Genomic DNA, 24,893 nt, shown 5'->3' on the forward strand with positions numbered 1-24,893 from the left:
ATTTGTATTTCCTTGTTTACATACTTGTACTGTCCCTAAGGGGATACACATGCTACCCCTAAGGTTAGGGGCAAGTTATCGGAGGGCAAGTACTCCCTCTGATGCAGAATTTGTCCTGTCTCTTCGTTCTGCCAGAGATGTAAATCTTTCTGGAAATGTTGGACAAAAGTCTCTTTAAACATGTGGTTTCTTTCAGCAGCAGTTTTCAGACTGTGCTTTTTGAATTGCTGGGCCAGAAGTTTGTGTTTCCAATTGTCACTCTCTGAGACACTTTTCCATTGTTAATGCAATCCCGGGCGCTTTACAGCCTGGTGTCTTTATAGTTGTTCCACGGCCCTGTGTGTTGAGGTCGAGATCTTTCCATCACAATTTCTGCTGTCACCGTCCCGACGCGGCGCGAGGCCGCCCGCGCGCGCGGGGACGGCGACTCGCGGCTCCCTCCCCGCGCCCGGCGCTGCTTCCCGCGGCACCACCCCCGGCCCAGCCCGTCCGTGCCAGCGCTCCTCCGCCCGGGGATGCCGCGGGCGCTCCCCGAGGCCGCGGCTCCCGGGCAGCGTTAGCGGCGCCCCCGGGGGAGCGGGCGCGGGCGAAGTGCGACCGTCCCGCCCGCGGGGGCTGCCCGGCCCGGCCCGGCCGACGCCCCCCGGCACCGCCGCGTGCGTCAGACCGGAGACGTGGCCCCGCGGCGGCGGGGGCGGAGCGGCGGCGGGCGGAGCGCGACTGCGGGCGGGCGGCCTCTCCGCCCCGCCCGGCCCGGCCCTGCCCGCCGCGCTCAGCCCCGCACGGCGCCGCGGGATGTTCGCGCTCCCGCCCGGCCGCCGCCCGTGACCCCGCGCCCCACGCCCGGCCGTGCACCAGGTAAGCTCTGCCGCGCCCCGCTGCCCCTCCCGGGGCGCTGCGCTGCCCGCCCGGGGACGGGGCATCGCTGCGGGGAGGGGGCCCCGGGGGCCGCGCAGGGACGGAGCCGCCCCGCAGGGCTCGGCGCTGCGCCCCTGCGGGGGGAAGAGAAGAGACCGACCCGGCCCGCGGCTGCCGGGACGCCGCTTTGCCCGCGGCGGCATCGGCGGTGCCGCCCCCATCCCCGGGCAGCGCCGGGGGAGCCAAACTTTATCTGGGATCGCCGCCGTCTCCTCCCCCGCGGAGGGGCGCCGGGAAGCGGTCACGGCAGCCCCACTCCCCATGCATCCCACCACATCCCTACTGGGCAGGGCCGCTCTGCTGCCGGGCGGCCCCGGGGGTGCCCCGCGGGGCGGCGGCCCGGGGCCGAGCGGGGCCGGCAAGGGGGCGGTGGCGAAGGGAAACAGTCGCCGTGGAGACGGGCGGCTCGGGGAAAGCCCTTGGCGGTATCTTCCCCGAAAAAAAGCCCCAGACGAACCCGCGTTACGGGGAGGATGCGAGCAGCGCTGTGAGGAGGCGGTCCGGCCGCGGGGACCGCGGGGGCTGCGCAGCGTCTCCGAGGGCAGAGGGTCCTGGCGGGTCCGGGAGGGGAGCGCAGCCCCGGTGGCACTGCGAGGCTCCGGCGTCCATGGCTCTGTTTGTGAAGAGATTTAAATAAATAAAAAAGTCCTGATTTTAAATCGGCTTGAAATCGGCTCTGCCTTGTCGCGGAGTGATGGGCAGTTTTGTTCATTATTCACGAAATGCGGTTTGTCCAGTTCACTGGAAAGAGTTGACCAAGCAAAATGAGAGGTTTATGAAAGACCGCTGAATGTATCCTGCCAGTATTTCATGCGGATGAAAGTGTTTAAAAATGAGGAATTTTGTTGCTCGGATAAGAATGTTAGTTATGGCTTGGCTTTTTAATTTTCTTTACTCTTGGAATAACTACTTCCAATTAGGAGAGACTCAGTATTATAAGCACCACTATTTGAAGACTCCCATGTACATGTTACCTCCCACAGAGCACTGTAGGCTCGAATGATGGTGAAAAAGATTGGACAGGCAGAAAGAAGGGTGCTTTGCAAGACAGTTAAGAAAAACATGGCAAAATTGGAAATAATAATAAAAAAATCTCCCTCCCCAATTCAGCTAAGTATATTTCCTCTCTCCCCCCTGGCTATATTAGACCTGCTTTTACTTTTCTTTTTGGCATGATGAAAGCAGTCAGGAGGGTAGCTCTCACTCCCCTGGGTTCACTCTTCGCCTGGAAAAACCTGTTTTCTCCTGTGGTGCAGATCAGCATGGAGAGCTGGGCTGAGCACAGTTCCGAGTTGATCCCTAATTTTAACCTGGCCTTGGATTCCTGCTGTCTCACAAGTGCCCGTGTCCCAGGGCTGCCAGCAAGGCGCAGCAGCCTGGTGCTGAGCACCTGTGGTTTCTGAATCATTTCCTTTTCCAGTTGCTTTATGAGTTTGCTAAATTTGTGGCAGCTGTGCTGCTGTTTTCTTCCACTGTGAATACTAACAGGCCCTGCTAGAGGTTTTACCATAATATAACTTTGTGTGCTTTATTTGTTATTATTTACTCTTGTACGCATTTTTAGAAAGAAGCTTTCTGACAGAAAGCCTGAAAATCTAGTTGCTTTGTATGCCCAGTATTGGAAAAGGCTAGTGCTGGTTTTCAGCAAAAAGCAAAACCAGAGACTGCTGAATTCTTCTCACAAGTTCCTTGCCTTGGTGCTTGGTGCTGTCTTGCAGTCAATTCCTGTACCAGTTCAAGCTGATTTCCTGAGGCAGCCTCATCCCACCTCTGGCTTTTGAGATCCACAATACGGAGCTCCAACCAAGAGGGGGGAGGTATCCAGGCTGGGCAGTACCGAAGGTTAAACAATACTCAGGTGGCCTTAGCGCCAGAGTGACAACACGGTGAGACCCAAAATAATGAACTGGGTCAGAGTGCTGGGAGGAGCAGTTCCCCTGATTGTCTGTTGACCTCAGTTGCAACTGGTTGAAGTGGCCCCTATTCACCGTCAGAAAGGCACTTCCCAGCCCAAGGCTTTTTGAGCGCTGCAGGAAGTAAAAAAAAAAATTCTTTTACCACCCAAACAATTCACAATAACAGGAGCTAGAGTTTAATTTTATAGTTTTTTCCTCTTGGAGAAAATTTATTGAAAAGATGCTGTCCTCATTGTCACAGAGTTGTGAAGGTCAGGGGAGAGGCTATATAGTAAAGAAAACACTGAAAATTAAACAATTGACCTCAGAAGAAAAAAAAAACAACCTCAAAATGCTTTAAAACTTTACTTAGTAAAGCAAAGAAGCCATTCTCCTTCCAAAATGACTTGTCAGAAGAATCTTAACAAGTGTTGGATTTCACACGCTCAACATAATGGAAACTTTCCTCTCTTCTTCATCCTTTAGCTGTTTGCCCAGGGATTTTGTGCAACAGAACTCTGATGCAAATTCAAGCAATAGTGCAATGACTTTTGTTGGGGTTTGTGTTTCTAGGATCTCTTTTCCACTAGGAAGATACTAGGTTTGATTCAGCCTCTTAGCCATGTGTGAGTATGCTGTTCGTTCCATTACTTTCATTCATAACACAGGGCAGTCCCATCCCCAGGCAGGCAAAGTGTCTTAGAGCTGTCTTTAAACCTGGCAGACACTGGATCAGCTTTCCTCACTGTATTCTTTTTACATCTTGGTGCCTGACACAAGTAGCTAATCAGACACAGCATTAACTTTACAACCATATCATCCAGAGAATTGTAGGTTTGGATGAGGATGAGGCTTGTTTCAGAATTTTTTTCCAATATGGAGGTTGAGTACACTGTCTCCTCCTCTCATGAAGAACTGATTTACAATCTTGTGTTTGATCTGCTCAGATCTTTAAAAGGCAGGATGATGCCATGCAGGTGCTGTGCATATTTTCCATTTGTTTGGGAGAATCCTGCCTTAAGATACAGTACATGTTTTTTCTTGGTTTTAAAGTAAAACAAAGGCCTCCCCTGAAGAGCAGGATGGCATGGTTCTCCATGGAAATTTGCTAACACTGCTGTTATAGCAAGTGTATAAAGTTCCACTAAATTTGAACTGGAATATGTAAAAACATTTGGTCCTGTACAGTGCTATTAAAAATCCATTTTTCTCTCTGTCAAAGTAAACTTTAACTTTTCCATTGACTTCCAGGTGAGCAGAATCCAGCCTTTTATATCAATTTCAAATCTTGGCTTAACCTATGATCTGCTGAAAATGGAGGTGGCTAGCTCACATCTCCCTGCAATGGCAGTAGTACACAGTGATTTTGTATTGATGGGAATACTAACTTCAACAAACCAGCAATAAGACTGCTGAAGTGCTGAGAACATTTCTGATTTTATTTACTCATCACTGAAAGGAAGGTGGGAGTTTGGACTAATTGCTTGCTCTGGAGCACATGGTAAAGCAGAGCACAGGTCAAGCCCTGCCCTGAGCATGCAGCAGTGTAAGATCCTGATACACTTGTGATTTACAGCCGAGTGCAACAGCTCAGAAGTGCAGGTTGCTGTCAGCAAGCAGACTGGGTGCTCTGAGCAGGGACCATTAGAGATCTCATTTTCCAGTTGATGTGAATGTTTGATGAGCTGTCTCAGAGCTAGATAGTTTTCACCAGTGTTCACAGACATTATTCTCGGAAAAACCCTTTGTTAAGTGTAATGTGATTAAAAAGAGTATTTGTTCTTTGCAGTCATTTACCCATGATCACATAATTTCAAAGATCTATATACCTGCGTTTTCAGAATCCCCCCCCCCCAGCAACTGCTTTGATCTCACAAAGTTTAGGCTTGATGGAAACAGCCTTTCTTTCTGTTTTATTATGCATCAACAGACTCTTTGGTGGAATGAGGTTAGAGCTAATCCCTCTTTGGTGGTCCATGGCTGGACACTGTCCTGAAAACGTCCAGTACAGAATTCAGTTAGGTAGTTCTGGTTTTCCAGTCTATGATCTTTAAAAGTCATCTTGTATGAAGAGCAGTTCTGTTTCTGTAGCTGTTAGTGTTTGAGTATGTGTATGTCACATCCAGTTTATTTACTTGAATTTATCTGCGTTAGGCTTTCTTTTTCTTTCAGGAGTATGGGTGAGAACATGAGCTTTATTTTTATTGTCATGAAGGATGGTTTTGGGGGAAGAAAATCCATCAGCTGTTTCAGGCTGAGAATACCTGTATGTTTATCCAGGCGCTTTGGGAGGGAGACGTGTATTATGAGACTGTCGTGAAGTTTAGAAAGCTCTTTTGTGTTGCATGCAAGTGGGAGCAGAAAAGATTCTTTATATGAAAAGTCTCACAAATCACGAAAACAGGCATTTCTTTAATGTTTTTGGCTCAATCACTGCATAAAATGTTTTTAACTAACTTGTCAGATGGTTGAGCTGCTTAAGACTCAGAATGGAGCTTTTGTGCTTCCTGTCCCAATTAGGAATTAATTTTTAATTATATCAGCTAAACATTTTTTAATATGAGCACTTGTATTAGCCTGAGGTGTTTGACTATTCCTTTGATGAGGAATGGCACTGATTTGTGTAATATTGTCTGTCCTATAATATTTTATGGCATTGTTTCTGTGTTCATTATCTGCGTATGTTAAATACTGGAAAATTGTGGAAAACATGGTATAATTTGATTAAAACATGATGTGAATTTACTTTTCTCAAACATTTAGACATATTTCAGGAGTACTAAAATATCACTTACTGGATAGTTTCTTGCTCAGTGCTTTGGTTTGCTGTTAGAGGTTTACACTCGCGTTAAAACCATTTTGCAGGTCTGGAAAGAGGGCTGGCAGCTTGAGTGATAGCCCTGATAAACTAAGAATGTTACTCCCAGAGATGAAAAATGATTAGTGTTGCCTTTGAAGTAGTCTTTGACATAGAAATGCATGGAGTGTACTTTAGTTTTGGACGAATAGCTCAGCAAAGCTAAATCTCCACACAGGCCCATGTGCTTGGTACGGAAAGAATTCCTCTTGATTTCACTGAGATTTTATCTGGCAGAATCTAGCCCAGAATATCTTTTTATCTTCAGTCCAACCAAGTTGAAGTCAAAGAGCTGCTGACAATAGGAAGTCTTTTTGGTGTGTAATACATGAAAAAGTGCTATGACTCAGTTGGAACAAACAAGAAGGTTATTGTCTGGGATTCATTGCCAAAGCAGCACTTACTGTATATGTAGGTGGAAATTGCAGCATATATTTTCAAATGCAGTTTATTAAAGGTACTTCCTCTTTATGTCCTTTATGTCTCCTCCTTGTGTCCCTTATGTCTCCTCTGAGTTCTGGATTCAGGTCTTTGAGCTTCCACTGCCACAGCAGATGGTACCAAGGGCAGAGCAGGGGGGATTCATTGCTGCCTCTGAATCCACTACGCTCCCTCCTGGCTGTTAGGCAGAGGGGCAGCTGAAACCTAAATGCACACTGGATGCTTGCACATGTGCCTCAGTAATTCAGAGGGAAAAGAGTAGACTAGGTATTTAGCAAGTTTCTGGAAGTTACACCCTTTCCAGTTTCCTCAAGCACTAAATCCCTAGTGATTTGTTGACGTCTTGCCCACGGTTGTGGTCCTGCGGAGCTGGGGCTCTGGGGAAGCTTGGCTGTGGCAGTTGGCATAATGGAGGGCAGTTTTCCAGTAGAGGGGTTGTGACTCTGCTGGAGTTCAGGTGGCACAACCTAGCCGTCTCCTGTCAGTGCCCCTGGCAATGAAACCCAGCATGTTATGATTTTATAGTACTATTCATTCATATTTCCCACCAAAGGTATTAAAGAAAGTAGATACCTTTCTGTTTTGCAGCTGGAGAATGATGGCATGGCTCGTTGATGTGGCGTGCACAGGCTGTCCATGGCCATGTCCCAGTGGGGACTCCTGACTCACGCTCTGTTGTTCCTCTAGGTCACATTTCCTCACCAGCTTCAGCCTCAAGGAGATGAATTTGTTTGAAAATACAGTAAACACATAGACTTTTAAAAATAACTGCTTGGATGAAAATGGTTTGTTTTTAATGTTGTTCCAGTTCCTTAACATGGGATTTATGTTTAGGCAACAGCATCATTTGTTTGTATTTCTTACTTCAGAATGATGGTATTTCTTCCTATGAAAATCTTGGGTGCAGTCAACAGAACAAGTAAGCCATCGTGTTTGAAACAGAGGCAACAGGAGCCAATGTTCAAAGTAGTTTTTCCAGGCAAAAAATGTTTACCTTTTTTTAAATTATTTTTTTAATTAAATTTTGTATTGCAGGAAACACCAAAGGCAATAAAGCCTAGCAGGGAAATTGGTCTCCTAAAATGCTTCAAATACAGGGAGAAGTCAGTAGCAGAGGTATTATTGTATGTTACATGGGAACTGACCAAGCACCTACACTTACCAAAATGCTGGGCATTTTGGCCAATACAACCATATAGCAAGATAATTACCAAAACTGAATGTCAGGGTAGTTCAGAAGTTATTTCACTGCGTGTACAATGTGTGTGAGAATACACAGATAAGGAAGGAACATCAACCTCTTGGGAATTAGGAGTTACTAATTCCAGCCCTTATCATCGTGTTTCCCCCTTAGTCTAATCTCAGTTTCCCAGACCTGGTGTCTTGTCCCTGCGTCCACTTTTAGTCCTCTTCTGGTTAGGTGATGAAGTGAAGCAGGTTTGCTGTCTGTCATCTATAGTGCCAGCATGGGCAGTGCCAGGAACTGTGAGGGGCTCCTGGACATATGCTGAAGATGAAGTGCTCAGTTGCTAAGATCAAAGGACAGATGCAAACCCACAATTTCCAAAGGCTTATAAATTATCCAGCTATAGGCAGCTGTTCACACAGCAGTAAAAACTGCATTCCTGGTACACAGGCCAAATTTTGGGGCATGGGGGCCTGGGAAGTTTTAAATAAAGAGACCACAAGTTTTGTAGTGTGGACATCCAGTGTTGTTCCCCTAATCTTGTTTCTAGAGTGGTTTGAACAATTGCTGGCTAGATCTTCGTTCAGATTTTGTTTTAAAATTACACAGGTTTTTCTTTATGGTCATTTTGGGGACCCAGTCACACCTAAAAATACAAATTTGGCAAAGATATAATCAACAGAATATATGACTGATGATAGTAGCACCAAGCCATTTTCATGCCAGGCTGTGCCTATCAGCTCTGACTAGAGGAGACTGTGGCCCTAAGCTCTGGGGCTCTGCACTGACCAGGGATTTTGTTTAAATAGTCTATTTGAGAATACATCACCATGAACCTCACTGCAAAACTCCCTCACCCCTGCATATTTACCTATCTCAGTGTGCAGTTCCAAATCAGGTAAAATAGGAATGGAAAATTCTGTGTTTCAGTGCAGCCTCAGGCCCCGTGCTGAGAAGCACTCTGGCTTGATTTCACCTCCTGGCCCGTGACAGCCGAGGCCAAACAGCACAGAACACTTGAAAGGTAACTTCATCGTATTTGTGCAGAGTAACAAATGTTCACAACCAAGGACAGTGGGCTGTGGTGTTCAGGGTGTGCAGTGCCATGTCCTGTGTAAAACAAAACCCACTGGCATGCAGCCCCTGCACATGTGGCCTCAGTACTTGGGCTCTGCTGAGTCCCTGCTGCCAGGTCACAAGTTAGTTGTATGTTAAATATGTGCTGTGCTCTGTTCCTGTAATGAAGATGAATATGCAATAAATCGTGTATGGGAACCAACTCAAAGACCTTCCAGTAGTGCTGTTCCCAAAAGGCATTTTATAATTTATCCTAGCATATGCAGTATGTTTAAAACAGCCAGGAGGGCAGGGGTTGCCTAGCCTTTTCTCCTTTCAGTAGATCTCTGGTGTAGAAGACCAAGCAGCCCCAGTCTGAATTGGCTCTTGAGGACATTTCAGCCTTGACCCTTCCTGTTGTACTCAACTGGACTGCGATTGTGGTCCTGCAGCCACCAGCCCAAAGCTCCTCATGCCAAGGGGAAAGTATCTTCCCTGGTGGTGATCAGGGCTGTGTCCATACCATCTGGGACTTGATTGGACTCTGTGTTGCTATTGAGATGGTGGTGCTGATCCTACTGCATCTGAAGAGGATTGATCGGATGTCAGGAAAATATGGTTAAATGTCAGCTGGCTAATAATTTAAACATCTTTTCTAGTCAGCTTTAGAAATCTCACCAACTTTTTGTGCTTCACAGTTGAAATATCGCTATTTCTCTCTCCTCCTCCTATACTCCTCCTCATTTTTCCCTCTGATGTGTAACAGAGAAGCAGTGACTCTGCTTCTCTGTGACATGAGGGTCAGCAAGGCACAGAGAGAGGCCCTTGGGCTTTGCTGGGCAAGGAGGCCATAGCCAGGGCATTGTCTGGCTGCTGTACACGGGTGATGCCGAGGGTGGTGGGAGTCTGCCTCAGTGAGGAATGCGCGCGGTGAGATGTGCTGCAGGTGAGATAAAGGCAGAGCCTCCCAGTTACTCCCTTCTGTTTTGCTCAGTGTGGTTTTTTAATGCCATGTCTCTGCAGTCTATACCTTGAAAGCTGAGGTGGGGCAGAGTGGGAGAGGCATGGTGCTGTTCACCAGTGATGGAGCGCTCCCAGCATCGTGTACCCTCTGATTCTGCTGGGGGCTGGTGCCAGTCCACACAGCTACGCTCCATAAAATGAATGAAGTTACTCTTTGAGAATCCACTTAAAAATAGTAACCGTCACCTAGCAATAGCTCAAGCCTGGGGCCTGGAAGGTGCTAGAAACCAGAAGTGGTTTTGTTCACAGTAGTACCACAGGGACACTTCTCTGAGCATTAATGTTTTTGTTTTGTGAAGTGTCTCCCAAGATGCAAGATGAATACAGCTTGATGAGGGGGTGTTTCACCTTTCATGTCCCCAGGTGTTTGCCCTCCTGTCAGAGTCGGCCCTGTCTCTGACTGGGGTCCCTTGTCCCCTGCTGCAAGGCAGGGCACAGAACCTGGGCGGACACGGAGCCGCGGTGAGCAGCTCACAGTGCCTACCTGCGAAGCCTTAAGCCAAGGCCAGGGTTTGCCCCCGGGGCTTTGCGGGCTGTGCTGTGACAGCACTGCTGAGGAGCCCCGGCAGCGAGCAGTGCCAGCCTGGGCACACTGTGCCGTGGCGGGGCAGGGCCGGGCCCTTGGGTTGCTGTCGCTGGTGGCTGTGGGGCTGTTGGCACAGAGGCCCTGCTGACACAGCGCTGCCCCAGCCCCGCCGCTCGGCCCCTCTGGCACCAGCGCTGCAAAGGCGGTCCCTGCCCAGAAACCCCCCGGGCTCTGCGCCTGAGCACCCTCCGAGCTCCCACTGGGCAGGAAGCTCATGAATTGATTTCCTTTCTATTCTGCAGTGCACATCATGTGGATTGCCTGGTGCCTCGTTTTTCTCTTTAGCTGCACTGGCAAGAGCCGTCATTACTTCTGAGCTGTCCCCACTGCTTTCCTTTATTCCCTCTGATGTAAACCAATCGCTGAGAAACTGGTTTGCTCCACAGTGCAGCCGTTTCACAATCGTCCTTTGACTCCATCTCTTAATTTATTGTCTATTTTTTTTCCAATATTTTTCTCTTTCACTTGGATCTATTTATTCTCCTTAGCTCTTTTAGGTCACGTTATTAATTTGTTGTGTCTCACTCCTAATTGTCCATGCATTAGCTGCTTCCTACAGGATAGGTTTTCCGATGGAATAGGTATCTTACTTGCACCTGGATTCAAATATTTCATCTTATTATGACATATTCATTTTCACTCACCAAGATTTCTACATTTCATAGAAATTTTAAAATTACAGTAAAAAACCCTACTAATTTCTCTCCTCTCAGATTTTTTTTGTTTGGGGGGTTTTGTTGGGGGGTTTTTGTTGTTGTTTTGGTGGGGTTTTGATCTGGCAAACTCACAGCTCTTTTCTGCAGCGTTGCTTAACAGCCAGTTCAATTGTTTTTTAATCCAAGTTCCTTTTTTATTTCCTTCTGGTAGCTGAATACCGGATGATTTATCTCATGTACCGTTTTGTTTCCTCTAGAGACTGAGAATTATTAGAAATGCAAAAGGAAAAAAAAAAGGTTCTGATTTTAATTGGAAAAAAATCCAATATTTAGAACTCTAGTAAAGACGGTTAGAATAATATTTAACAATAAGTCAGACTCCACATTTCATCTACAATATATTGTGCAATTAAATAACATTTAGAATGTGACTGAACTGAAATTAGTAATGCTGTCTTAGTTTTCATCAGCTGAAATGTTGAGCTCCTTGTCTTCTATCTCCTTGTTACAAAAAGAGATAAGAAACTACAGTAGATGGTGTGCTGTCCCAGAGATTGCTGTGACTTGGACTGCAGTGTGACTTTTTAGCACCCCTGTTTTGGTTTGCTGATATTGATGATTGGCTGAACCACTTTATTTCATGCAGACCAGGTTTGCGCGTGATTATAAATGAGTGTGGCAGTGATGCAGCTTTGGGTGTAGCAGTGAGGAAGAGCCGGACTCTGGACATGGCCGGGAGGGATTTTTCAGGATTGCTCTGAGCTATGTGGACCTGCTGTGTCTTTTCTGAGGCCTCAGAGATGCTGCTAATAGATGTCCTTTCAGTCACTGGACAGGCCAGAATGGAAAAGAAGCTAGAGGGAAGTGGGAGACAAATGAAAAGTGATTTGGTGTCATTTCGTTCTGCATGCAGATGCCAGCAATGCTGGTAGGCCTAGACTGCTCTGCACTGCTTTCCAGCACTTTCTCTTGACTGTTAGTGCAGCAAGTGAAGCAATAGGGGTTCCTCCAGTGAGTGCTGGGAAATGGTTGTCCTACTTCTTCACATCCAATTTCTATTTAAAGCTTCTCGTGAATGTCTTTTTTCCCTGAAGCTAAAAAATATCGTCTGTCATTAGACATTGTTGGTTTATTTACTGTTATTATGTGCAGTACTATTGCCATCATTCAGTAACGTTTGTTTTCTTTCTTTAACAGTAGAGGAAGACAGTAGTGGCAGACAGATTTTGATGTTTGGTGTTGAACTGCAAACCTTCTACCCTCAGATAGGTTTTCTAGGATAGATGTAGCTCTCCCTCTGCTTGGCCCATTAATCAGAGTAACAGTATGTGCACTCTACTAAAGAGGAGTCACATTATGCAGGGGATCAGGGCAGCATGTGTTTGTGCTACCAAAAACTATTTACCTTCATCTAAATTCCCCACATATCACTTAGAAGAAATAAAGCAAATATATAATACAACAACAACCCCTAAAAATACATAATAAAACCTATAAGAAAGCAACAGCCAAAATAATTTTTGGTCTTTAAAGCTGTCCCTGGACAGTAATTTGTAAGATAGTTTCCAGTCCCATCTGCTGTCAGGCGCTGCCCCTGTTTCAGTCTTGCCAACTTTCCTAACGCTGTGGCTCAGATCCACAGCTGCTTAGATGTCTAACCAGCAAGGCCTGGGTCTCCACACATTTTGGTGCATGTGAGCACTTGTGTTTTGTCAAGAATCTCCACTCTAGGAAACATAATTTTGTCTTTACCTGACGCTCAAATTGTTTATACTTTTGCAAAAAATTTTACAAATAGGATGTCTAGAGGCTGTGGCAGCAGAATACAAAAGAGCACTCATAAGCCATTATTGCAGGGGTGGGAAGAAAGTGTTGTGATTTTAAAGCAATCTGTTGATAGGTATTCTTGGGTGTACTGATGGCATTCCAGTCAGCCAGCTGGCCTCAAAACCCTAGCCAACAGTGATATATGTGTTACAAAACTTTGAGCAGGACTGTTGCATGGCAACTGCTTAGCTAACATTTGTATTAGTGTATTCCTTTGACAATTTTCTAAGTTTTTCAATACTTGATAGAAAAAAAGAAATTTAAAGCTTACCAGCAGCTATTCGGTCACCTGCATTTTATATGGAAATAAAAAAGAGAAGGGTAATTCCTTACTAGTGGCAGTTAAATGCATACAGGAATGGAAGAGAGATCATGCGTGATGTTCTTCAGCTCATGTGCCACTGGGAGCTGCCAGCAGAAGTTCAGCTGGGCATGTACTTAAAGCTACATGAGGCACCTCTAATTTATGGAATCCATTTTTTCCACCACTATTTCTAAAATAAAAATGAAAGGCAACAAAGATTTGTCCCAGCAGCTACCCCGGCTGTTCTCTGCTGTAGAGGTATATCTTCCCTAATACATCTGCTAACATTTGCAAGACAAGCGCACAAAAAGCAGAATTGTGGCTCCTGGCTGCCTGCCATTTGATAACGAATGCTGCATTCCTCTGCCAGCACTGCAGCAATTCAGGCCTGTTGGCATGGATGCTGCCAAGCCCCTGACCTGGCCATGTGAAGTCAGGCCTGCATTGCCATCCTTTGGATGGTGTTAATTTGGAGGTGCTGTGGAGAACTGCTTGCTTTCCTCTTGAGGATTGCCAGTCGTGCAAGAGGTGTGTGCAATTCCCTCTGGCATTGTAGCATGCATCCTGGGGACAGCTTTTAGAAGGGCAGGAGGCTGAGAAATATTCTCCTGTCTGACCAAGCAGTGCTTAAAGCAACATGAGAGGGTTGCAAGAGGAGAGGGGGGTAAGGAATAAAGGTTTTTATGCTGCTCACTCAGCTGCAAACCCAACCTTGATATTTCCCCAGGATATTTACAGATATCACCTTATGCCTTTGGGGACTGCAGTATCTCCAGAGGATCAGCTGGGCAAGAAGAGACTCAGCAGTACCTGAGAAGGTGCCAAAGTGAGCATCCTTCCACACAAGTATGGCCAGTGTGGTGGTCAATTATTAATTCTTAGGATGGCTGTACACTTGAGATGAATTGCAGCCATTAGGGCTTGAATCCTTCCCTTCCCAATCCCTGGCTCTGAATGAACTGAATCCTCTAAGTCCCTCAGCAGTGTATCAGCAAGTGTGTGCTTATCACTAAGCATGTGCATGGATGGATGTCATCAAACCGACATTAATGGGTCCCAGTGTGCAGCTGAATCAGGATTATAGACTTCTAATATTACTGTGATATGAAGTGATTGTGGTGGGCATTTATGATGTTAGTTAATGGACAAATTTTGTAAATTGCCCTTGGGAGTATTTTTGTTACATTTCCATGTGAATTTATCTTTCCATTGTAACTTCCTAGGGAGTTTCAGTACTAGTTTGATCTCAGGGATTCAGTTACACAATATGCTGTAGGCTTTAAAATCAGTTGCTTTGCCTGTACATGCTCATGTGCTAGCTGATTTTTCAGAGGAGGTGATGATGTAAGCCTAGACATCTGAGGCGAAGATAAAGCCCTTGATCTGCCTGTATTTTGGTTACCTAAAGCAGTTTAGAACCTTGCACTCAAAACACAGTAGATTTAAAATTGCAGTGAGTATGCCGAAAAATATTCCAAAACCTCCTTGAAACCACTATGAAAAAAATGGAAGTGAATGAAACGTGATAGCTAAAAGGGCCTGTGAAATTTGAGTGCAGGACAAGCACTTCAGCCAGACCTTTCAGATTAAGGCTAATGTGTACAAAGCTGAACATCTCTATCTTCAGAATGGGCTGATTTTCAGGGATGCAGAAGGCCTGACCCATGAGAGATGGCTGAGTCAATGCAGAGAAGGAATTGCCTGCCTGCACCAGTCTTCTCCCTTCCTCACAGGAGCTGCACAGGGGCAGCATGAGCTCTTCTGAGGTGGGGTGTCCGGGGGACTGCTTGGGCAGTAGCTGGAAACTTTTGTGCCAGCTCCTGGGACTTTCATTTACAGAGGGGGTTTTTTCAAACCTCAGAGAGTACTTGCTCTCACAGCATGAGGGGTAAGAGCTGCAGGAGACTGAGCTGCAGGAGACTGAGCACTGGCCTTGCTCTTTTGCAGGACGATGATTCCTGTGACCGAGTTCCGTCAGTTCTCGGAGCAGCAGCCGGCGTTCAGGGTGCTGAAGCCCTGGTGGGATGTGTTCACGGACTATCTCTCTGTCGCCATGCTGATGATCGGTGTGTTTGGGTGCACATTACAGGTAAATCAAACGGGACGGAGGCGTGGCGGTGCTCAGCAGTGGTGAAAGAACACCACAAATGAGGAAGGACCTTGTAAGGATGGTTTCCCATCCTATTTGATCTCTTGGGTTTACCATGAACAAAGAAAAAATTTGCTGGTCTGAGGATTAAAGCTGTTTAGGTAGCAACCTCAAATAACACAGACCAGACTTTTAGCAGCTGTAAATCAGCAGAACTGCACTAGAGTGAATGGAGCCACGCCAGCTAAGATAAGAGCTGTTGGTTGGACTGGTGCCTAGATCAGTGTTTTCACCACAATTTGGCATAACAAAACATGGTCAACTTAAGTTCTTATTTGTTACCGTTTTGCTGTTTGAAAAATGTAATTTTGTAATTTCTATTTTTCTTTATTTGACAAATGTTAATATTCTTTCTGTCCTTATGCTTTGAAGCATCAGAATTGAAATGACTGTGCTTATTTTGTTAACACCACTCACTGCTGATATTATATCTCTTCCATCCCAAAACATCTCTGAGGATGCTTACAAGTAAACAATTGACATTACTGTCAATCACTGTTAGTTACCTTTTGCTAAAGAGCCAAAAGCAGAAAAGAAATTAAAAGTACTCTTTGGGATGACTCCACAAAAATATAAAGTTACAAACTGGTTCAAACATGGATCTAACATTTCTTGGCATGACTTTGAAATGGAACTAAAGGGACACATTGACAAAGCTCTTATTTCAGAGGAATTTCCTTACTTACATGGTCCAGGATTTTTCACATGAAATCAACTGTAGTTTTGCCTGTATTCTCCATTCACAAGTATTTTCAGTTTAAAGATACAATGTTCATGTTTAAAATTCTCTTTATAGGGCTGAGTTTTGCATTCATTGCTACGTGTTTGCTTAACCACATGAAGTAAATCATCTGTTATTTTTAACTTTACCTGCTTGATTGGATAAAGCACACTGGAAAATAGTGTGTGGAAACACTGAAATAGTAGAGTTTTTTTATTTCAACTTATTGCCAGATCCACGAATCCAAGGTGTAAGTAAGAGTGTGTATCACAATAGTGTTTACAGGGAAAGATAAACTACAGGAGTTTTTGATGTGTCAACAGTTACAGCACTGATACTGTTTAAAGCACATGTGATCTTATCTCAGCATCTCTGTGCACCAGGGTGGATCATCAAGGAGGATCTGATTTTGGTAGCTCTTGTTGCACACCCTATATTTAGTGCTTTCAACAACTACGATGTGAAAGAATATATCTACACTACACACACATTCTTAGTTTGGACCAATCCCAGTTAATCATTCAAGACAAGAAACAGAGCTCGTTATTACATGGATTAGCATTGTAAATTCATACCTATAGAAAGCCTTGCATTGAACTCAGATCTGTTATCCCAAATGACACCAAAGGTGATTGGTCCCGTAAGGCACTCTGACCTCCATTTGTCAACATGGATGACCAGCCCAAATTAGGAAATTTGCTTTTTTGTTTTTGTTTATAGACAGACTCAAGGACAGAGCTACATTTTTCCCCCCAGGTGTGTAGTCCATCCTACAAAAGTCCCCCATAGAGAGGAATTTTTTACAAGGGCATATAGTGGTAGGACAAGGGGTAATGGCTATTAACTGAAAGAGGGTAGGTTTAGATTAGATATTAGGAAGAAATTCTTCACTGTGAGGGTGTTGAGGCACTGGAACAGGTTAAAGTTCCCAGAGAAGTTGGGGATACCCCATCCCTGGAAGTCTCCAAGGCCAGGTTGGATGGGGCTTTGAGCAGCCCGCTTGAGTGGAAGGTGTCCCTGCCCATGGCAGGGGGGTTGGAACAAGATGATCTTTACGTTCCCTTCCAACCCAGATCATTCTATGACTCTATGAGGGCTCTGTTGTATTATGTATGAGAAACTGAATAAAATTTATGTCCATGCACATACAAATGCCATCAAAGAATTATCCCTACCTGTCTTTATTAAGACTGAAGTTCAGTAATTGTCCAGCATAGATATGCCCACATTATCCCCTCGTCAGCCATATTTTGGTATGATAAGACATTGCCATGTGAGAGTATGGCCATGTGAATACAGTTGTGCTGCTGTCAAGCCTAAGCTGTCTCAGAACATCGTGTAGCCAGAGTGGATACACGTGGCAATAACAGTCTGTTATTGCTCCTGCAGAGCAATTCAGGAGATCTCTGGTCTTTTCTGGAATCATTACCCACACTTGTCCTTTTTCTGGATTGTCTCAATGCGCTCTTATTCAAATTATGGAAAACTAACTGTAGATAAAAAGGGGTGACCTAGTTCTTGGCATATGGAACAAGAGTCTTGTTGGAAATAATAATAATAATAGCACAGCCTGTGGGGCCAAGTAGCAGACTGTGGGGAGGAATGCCTGACAGCTGGAGGAACTCGAAGGACAGCTACCCATTGGTGCTGCCACCATTGTTTGTACATCAGTTCAAAAGATACCTTTTTATGTGTTTCAGGTCATGCAAGACAAGATAATATGCCTTCCAAAGCGCCTACAGCCTTGCCAGAACCAATCTAATAGTTCAAATGTGTTTAACACAATCCCAGATACAACCCCCCTTCCACCACTGAAGCCATCCACCCCTCCAGCTACAGTTGAAATGAAAGGATTGAAGACTGATTTGGACCTTCAGCAATACAGCTTTATAAATCAGGTGTGTTATGAACGGGCTCTGCACTGGTATGCCAAGTACTTCCCTTACCTTGTCCTTATACACACACTGGTCTTCATGCTGTGTAGTAACTTCTGGTTCAAATTCCCTGGATCAAGCTCCAAAATTGAACACTTCATTTCAATACTTGGGAAATGTTTTGATTCTCCCTGGACAACAAGAGCTTTATCCGAAGTATCGGGGGAAGACTCTGAAGAGAAAGATAACAGGAAGAACAACATAAACAAGTCTAATACTACTCAGCCAAGCACTGAAGGCACTTTGGTCAAGACACAGTCTTTAAAATCAATCCCTGAGAAGTTAGTTGTGGATAAGGGAACACCTGGGGCATTAGATAAGAAAGAAGGTGAACAGGCCAAAGCACTGTTTGAAAAGGTGAAGAAATTTAGACTGCATGTCGAGGAGGGTGATATACTCTATGTCATGTACGTTCGCCAGACTGTGCTTAAGGTAATTAAATTCCTTATTATTATTGCTTACAACACAGCACTTGTCTCAGAAGTTAATTTTACAGTAGTCTGTAATGTTGATATTGAAGACATGACAGGATACAAGAATTTTTGCTGTAATCACACGATGGCACATCTGTTCTCTAAACTTTCTTACTGCTACCTGTGCTTTGTAAGCATCTATGGCCTCACATGCCTTTATACACTATACTGGTTGTTCTACCGTTCACTGAAAGAATACTCTTTTGAATATGTTCGGCAAGAGACAGGAATTGATGATATCCCAGATGTCAAGAATGACTTCGCTTTTATGCTTCATATGATTGATCAGTATGATCCTCTCTACTCCAAGCGGTTTGCTGTCTTCCTGTCTGAAGTCAGTGAAAATAAGCTGAAACAGCTGAACCTAAACAATGAGTGGACTGCAGATAAACTGCGACAGAGACTACAGACAAACTCCCATAGCCATTTGGAGCTACAGCTTTTCATGCTTTCTGGACTACCAGACACAGTTTTTGAAATTACTGAGCTGCAGTCATTAAAACTTGAAATAATTAATAATGTAATGATACCAGCAACCATTGCACAGCTGGACAATCTCCAGGAGCTCTCATTGCACCAGTGTTCCGTGAAGATCCACAGTGCCGCCTTGGCTTTTCTGAAGGAGAATCTCAAGATCTTGAGCGTCAAGTTCGATGACATCAGAGAGCTTCCACATTGGATGTATGGCCTCAGAAATTTGGAAGAGCTCCATTTAATTGGCTCCCTAAGTCATGATATTTCCAAAAACATTACACTGGAGTCTTTTCGGGAGCTTAAAAGCCTGAAAGTTCTTTACATAAAAAGTAATTTGTCCAAAATCCCACAATCTGCAGTCGATGTTTCAAGTCACCTGCAAAAATTGTGCATCCATAATGATGGCACGAAGTTAGTGATGCTCAACAACTTGAAGAAGATGGTCAATCTGACACAGCTGGAATTGGTTCATTGTGATTTAGAGCGCATACCTCATGCAGTCTTCAGCCTCCTCAGTCTTCAGGAATTGGATCTGAAGGAAAACAACCTCAAATCCATTGAAGAAATAGTAAGTTTTCAACATCTGCGAAAATTGACAATTCTAAAGCTGTGGTACAACAGTATAACGTACATCCCAGAGCATATAAAGAAACTCACTAGTCTAGAGCGGCTTTCCTTCAGCCATAACAAAATAGAGGTTCTTCCGTCCCACCTATTCCTATGCAACAAAATCAGATACTTGGATTTGTCTTACAATGACATTCGCTTTATCCCACCTGAAATAGGAGTTCTGCAGAGTTTACAATACTTTTCCATTACTTGCAACAAAGTGGAGAGCGTGCCAGATGAACTATACTTTTGCAAAAAACTTAAGACTCTGAAAATTGGGAAAAATAACTTGTCAGTCCTTTCACCTAAAATTGGTAATTTGGTATTCCTCTCCTACTTGGATATTAAAGGCAATCACTTTGAAATCCTCCCACCTGAGCTTGGTGAGTGTAGAGCTCTGAAGCGGACTGGTTTCACTGTAGAGGACACCTTGTTTGAAACGTTGCCTTCTGATGTCAGGGAGCAAATGAAAGCTGAATGACTTCTTCTCACTCAGTTTTACAGAAATAACACTTCTACCAAATATGCTCTAGAGAATGCATACTCCGAATATGCATTTAGTTTGTCATTATTTTTTTCTTTTTCAAATCCTTTCTGTACAAACAAATATGGAGTAAGGAGTACATATATTTTTAAATAAATTTTTCTCATATTTTTTCACTGTTTTAAGATATTTTTGTTTTGCCCTGAGAACAAGGGCATCTGTAACTTAATTTTTACTGGTAAAAGTAAATGGGTTTATCTGCTGATTTTTTTTTTTTTCCTTTTCCTAATCCCACCAGGGAAACTGTGTTTAAGCTGTATGCTTTGGGTTGCATAGTTAGTAATAGATGATTATATTGTCTTCCTGGTTACTGTTAATCCCTTAGGACATGGTCTTCAACAGGTGGTGCTGCAGGTGTTGAATGCCTCGTTTCTTCTTTTCTTCAGTGGCAGTAGAAGGTGTTCAGCATCTAACAAGATCAAATCTGGGTTGACAATCCTTTTTGTATTATTACATGGTTTTCTCAGATGATCAAAGCAAATAGAAAAGGTTCTTTATATATTTTAATAGGTGTGAGGGAGTGTGCAGAACTCCTTCAGAGCCTTTTGGCAAGTTCAGTCTAGCTGTCCATTCGTACACTGCGCTGAGCTGGAGGCACTGACTATGATTTCCTCTCTGGTGCAGGAAGAGTAAGGTCACAGTTCACAGAGGAATCAGCACCAAAATGACTCATGCTGAAGGTTTTCCAGACAGTGCAAAGGGATGCAGCTGCCTGATTCCTACTAACTTGAATGGAAGGGGTGGAACGAACTCACTGTGTTGGAAACATCAACCCAACAAGATGAAACACTATCTTGAAAAACCCCATCCTCCCCTAAACACCCAGTCCTGCAAGAGAGAAAGTGCCCTCTGCCCCCCTCAATTCACTTCTCTACCAGATTGCTTGGCACCTTGCAGGAATGGGATCCAGAAAAAGTGCAATCACGTTTAGTTTGTAAAGCTTCTGACAAGGAAATAGTATCTAATATGCTCCTTAATTGAACTTGGATATCATAAACCCAAGCTCAGCACAGGAACATTTGCAGATTTGCAAAAATGAGATTAAATGAATATAGTAACTTCTCACAAGTCTCAGCCTACCCAAGGACAGTGATGAAGGCTACGTTTTTATCTTCCAGATAGTAATTAAATTGGAAATCATACAGTTGGAAGTCTGCTTTTTAAAATTATATAATAACCTCTGATGATTATGCATCAGATTGGGAACTTTATCCTCTGAAGCCATGTTCAGCTGTTTATTTAATCCAGCCATTTGATTTCTTTTAGTCAGGTTTGACAGGGATGTGCTGCTTGCAAGCTAATTTAAGCTAGTCAAAAATGACCATATGATAGTAAAATATTTTGCTGGGAGGAGGTCTCTTCATCCTATACAACAACACGTATTTGAGTCAGATGCAGGCAGTGCATAAATATTTCACAAGAATATCTAGGAATAAGTACTTGTTTCTCTAGGAGGCAGAGATTCTCTAAATCGCAGAGGTTGAGTTGCTGATTGTTTCAAGTTATGTAAAATAATTGACAGTTGTCAGATTGGTTGCTCTTCATGTTTTCTAATTGCCATTGCATGTCTTGAGCTACAGTTAATCTGAGTTCTTGAGCTTGGTACAAAAGCATACTGTTGTTTTAAGAGTCTGACTTAAAAAGATGGGAAGACAAACTACAATGAGAATTTCCTCATTAATCCGGGGTGTGCTGTGCAATCTGGTATGTGGGCTTGCCACAGTACCAAGTCAGACTTACTTTTTGTGCTTGGATATGTTCTGGAGAAGATCCATGTGATTAATCAAAAATGGGTCAGGCATGAAGGAATCAAATCAAGCTTTTTTAAAGGGGTTGGATTTAGTTCTGTTGGAAGACCTATAATTGATGTAGCCATTGGAGAGCTACTCTTACTCGTGTGGAATGCACTTAATGGAACAGCTTGGCAGTATATATATTCTAAATGTATTTCACTTTGATGTAATGGGAGGGAGAGAAACGTTTCATTGCTCATATTAACCTAATTATGTAAACCAAAGTGCTGTTGTCCCTGATGAATGTAAACTGTTCAAAATGTCCAAGTAATTGGTGGAGCTGTATAATTCTCTTACTTACATTTGAAATATGGGATTACATTTAAAGTTTTTTAAAAAGTCTTTATATTCCTAGATGTAGCATTTTAAATCCTTAATTTATTTTGTGTCTAATGTTGTTTCATGTGTAGTTTGTGGTCTGTTTTCTGAATGGAAGTTATGCACACCTCATAACTGAAGGTTGGAGACTTGTTCTATGACATTGTTGTAAATATATCACTTAGGGGATATGGGAGTTTCGTTTATTACTGATTATATTTTTACCAGTGCAACCCCTCATGTGGACACAGTTACATGAGTATAAAGTGCCTTGTGCTGGCATATCTTTATTCGCTTTGATAGGAATAAACTATACCGGTCTAAGCACTTTCGCACTAATAACTGTATCTTCTCCAAGGATTTGGTCTGCTGAGACAACTTCCTCAGTCTAACAGCTCACTGCCACAAAAAAGGGGCAGTTCCCTCCTCCTCCCATGTTCCCTGTTCCTGCCAACACATTCCTGCTGCTTCTCCTGTACCTTTACAGGTCTGGTGCTGGTCTGATCCCTCCACAGGACAAATCAACTTTTTAAACCAGCAGAAAACTATACCAGTTTAAAAAAGGGACTAATTTTCTGCTGGATCAGCTCTCCAAAGGATTGGATGGACACTAGGGTGGGAGTAACAAGGAGACAGGATTCTGCAGCTGGAGTCTGGGCAAGGAGAAAGTGGGATAAGTCACTTTGGAGGTGCTAGGTCAGTTCGTCATCTTGCCGAGCCGCGTGCTTGGAGAGCTGTGCTGTTGTATCTATAGCAGCATTAGGCAGCTTGGCTTTTGTGAGTAGACAACCCTCAGGCTCGCAGTGAATGATAAAATATCACATTACTGTTAATTTCTTAATGAAACAAACTCAGGTAGCTGCATTGTTGACTTTTCTAAACTTCTTACTGTCTAATCTGGGGAGTATTTTCCAAACCCATATTGCAGTATTTTAGAAATGTGTCAGCTGAGAGAAGATTGTTTCCTAATTCTATATGACATCCAGGAAAATATGTAAAAGTGCCATATTTACTCAGTGAATCATGTACTGCTCATATGTATATTCACATACAATTCATACTAGACTTTTCTGTGACGGATAGTATTTGACTTAGAATGGATGGACATTTTGTGGCTAATACTTTAGGCATGGTTTGTATATATACAAAGAGTTTATATAACTACTTACTTTAATCAGGTGCCTAACAAGTATGACAATTCCAGAATTTAAGCAAAGTGTTTTTTCACTATTGCTCAAAAATAATAAAAATCTTCCTTGGTAATGGAAGCAGAGATGACAAAGGTTGCATCAAAAGTAAGAAGACAACCTTAACAGTACATTAAGCCTGAAAAACAAATCTACTTGGTGAGATGTGCATCTCCCCCTTTGTCAAAATTAGGATGGATATTTGTGCTGACCTCATGCATCCAGCCAGCCCAACAACTTCTGCAAATTCCAATTGGAAAGCGCTTGTTGCAAGTCTCATATCATTTCTGGTACTTCAGTAATTCATGTGCTTAAGTGGTGATGAGTCCTGTAAGAATGCCAAGGAAAAACTTTGAAATTTGACCAAATGGACAAACATCTTAATTCTGTAGCAAGAATCTTAGTATGATAATAGACCTGCATAGTGTTACATTGCAATATAGTACACCCAGAAAAAAATGGAAATAAAATGCTCTTTTGTAATAACGACCATGTCAGACTGCAATGTGATTATTTGTTTGGGAAACATTTTGTTTCTGGGTTACCTAAAGATCAGACTTTGGGTTTGGTCCCTTGGGAGGGAAATCAGGAAAATATGTTTGAAAAAACATCGTTATACTTGACAGGATTTACAGTCGCACAGTCTCGCTTCCTGTGCACCTCTTTCCATCCCCTCACTCTGAAAGCCAGCAAAATGGCCAGGAAAGAAGCCATCCTCGCTGGAGCAGCTCCCCTGCTCCAGTCCCTGTGCTCTGCCAGGGCTTGAGGGGGATGCTGGGAGCCCTGCCAGCCTGCAGCCAGGGGTGTGGGGGCTCCTTCCTCCCCCCACTGCATGCCTGCACTGCCAAGGGAAATGATGCTGTTGGTCCTTGCATCTGACATACTCCCCTATAAATCTCCTGATGAAACTTGGAGATCACTCCAAAGGTAACTGGGCTGTCTGCATTTGGTATGGGGCATTTTCCTCATTTCTCTCTTTCTCAAGTTGTGAGCAATAATGTGTTTCAATTTTCGGTTTTTATGCTGAGACAGCACTGTCCTGCTGAAATGGAGCAAGAAATACTCCTGTCTGATCCTTGTAGTCCCAGTGGAGGGACGGGAGATGTAAGCATAGCAGGCTGGGTTGGCTTTGCCTTTGGATAAGCCCTGGCAGGGCAGCTCAGCACAGCAGCTCTCTGTAGGTCCACCTCCACCCATGGGTGCTTGTGCACACCAGGCTCAGAGAGGCTCATCAGGGTGTGACAAATCTGGACAAATCTGGACAAATCTGGACCTGCTGGACAAATCTGGGCTGGACCTGCCCTGTTCCTTCTGGGATCAAGAGGACTGGGGTGTCACAGGAGGACATGAGGACGTGGCAGATGTGTGGTGGATGGCAATGGTCCCAGAGCTTCCACATAAGGAAGTCCAGACCAGCATGAGAATCTCACTTCCAGTCCTCTGGCTTCAGGCACACATTTGAAGGAGCTTGTGGTGTCAGAGAAATTGTTTTTATCACTGTCTCGGTACGAATGAGGCTGTGTTGTGACTGGGATATGGCTGATGGCTTTGGTTTGGACAGGTAAGCTGTCAGGCTGCTCATGGTGGTCTGTGGGGTCACGCTGGGTCCTCACACATGGGCTGTCTGCAGGTGGACAGGCCTCTGAAGGGGAGCTGGTTATCAGAGCAGGGCTTCCCCCACCAGTCCCAGGCCAAGGAGAGACTGAGTGTGTCCAGAGATTGTGCTTTCAACAATACAAAGAGAGTAACAGTCATGGGTGGTGGGGTTTGGTGGCTTTTGGCCAGGGCCGGATTCCCAAGTACCACCACGGGCAGCACTGGCAAGATGTGTGATCCCAGGGTATGGAATAAAACACCTGTATTGCAGGCAAGCTTGAACCATTTACTATCAAGCATGATTTTGTCAGCCCATACTCTCCTCTACTGCCAAGGCTTATGAAGA

The 24,893-nt window shown here is 44.2% G+C and overlaps 1 protein-coding gene across 1 annotated transcript; it reads left to right on the forward strand.

Moving 5' to 3' along the window:
* The first annotated feature begins 785 nt into the window (after window positions 1-785).
* LRRC8C (leucine rich repeat containing 8 VRAC subunit C) lies at window positions 786-23,461 on the forward strand. Its single transcript, XM_027713096.2, has 3 exons — window positions 786-858; window positions 14,697-14,838; window positions 17,320-23,461. Exons 2-3 carry the CDS (start codon window positions 14,701-14,703, stop codon window positions 19,588-19,590), a joined length of 2,409 nt encoding a protein of 802 aa, XP_027568897.1. The 5' UTR covers window positions 786-858; window positions 14,697-14,700; the 3' UTR covers window positions 19,591-23,461.
* The last annotated feature ends 1,432 nt before the right edge of the window (window positions 23,462-24,893 follow it).

Source organism: Pipra filicauda, unplaced genomic scaffold, assembly GCF_003945595.2.
Source record: "Pipra filicauda isolate LSUMZ 115617 unplaced genomic scaffold, ASM394559v2 scaffold112_size3218982_pilon, whole genome shotgun sequence".
Lineage (NCBI taxonomy): Eukaryota > Metazoa > Chordata > Aves > Passeriformes > Pipridae > Pipra > Pipra filicauda.

Coding starts and splice junctions, on each gene's coding strand:
- LRRC8C (XM_027713096.2), top strand. CDS start 14,701: ATGATTCCTGTGACCGAGTTCCGTCAGTTCTCGGAGCAGCAGCCGGCG. Junction 14,839..17,319: donor TGTTTGGGTGCACATTACAG/GTAAATCAAACG, acceptor TATGTGTTTCAG/GTCATGCAAGACAAGATAAT.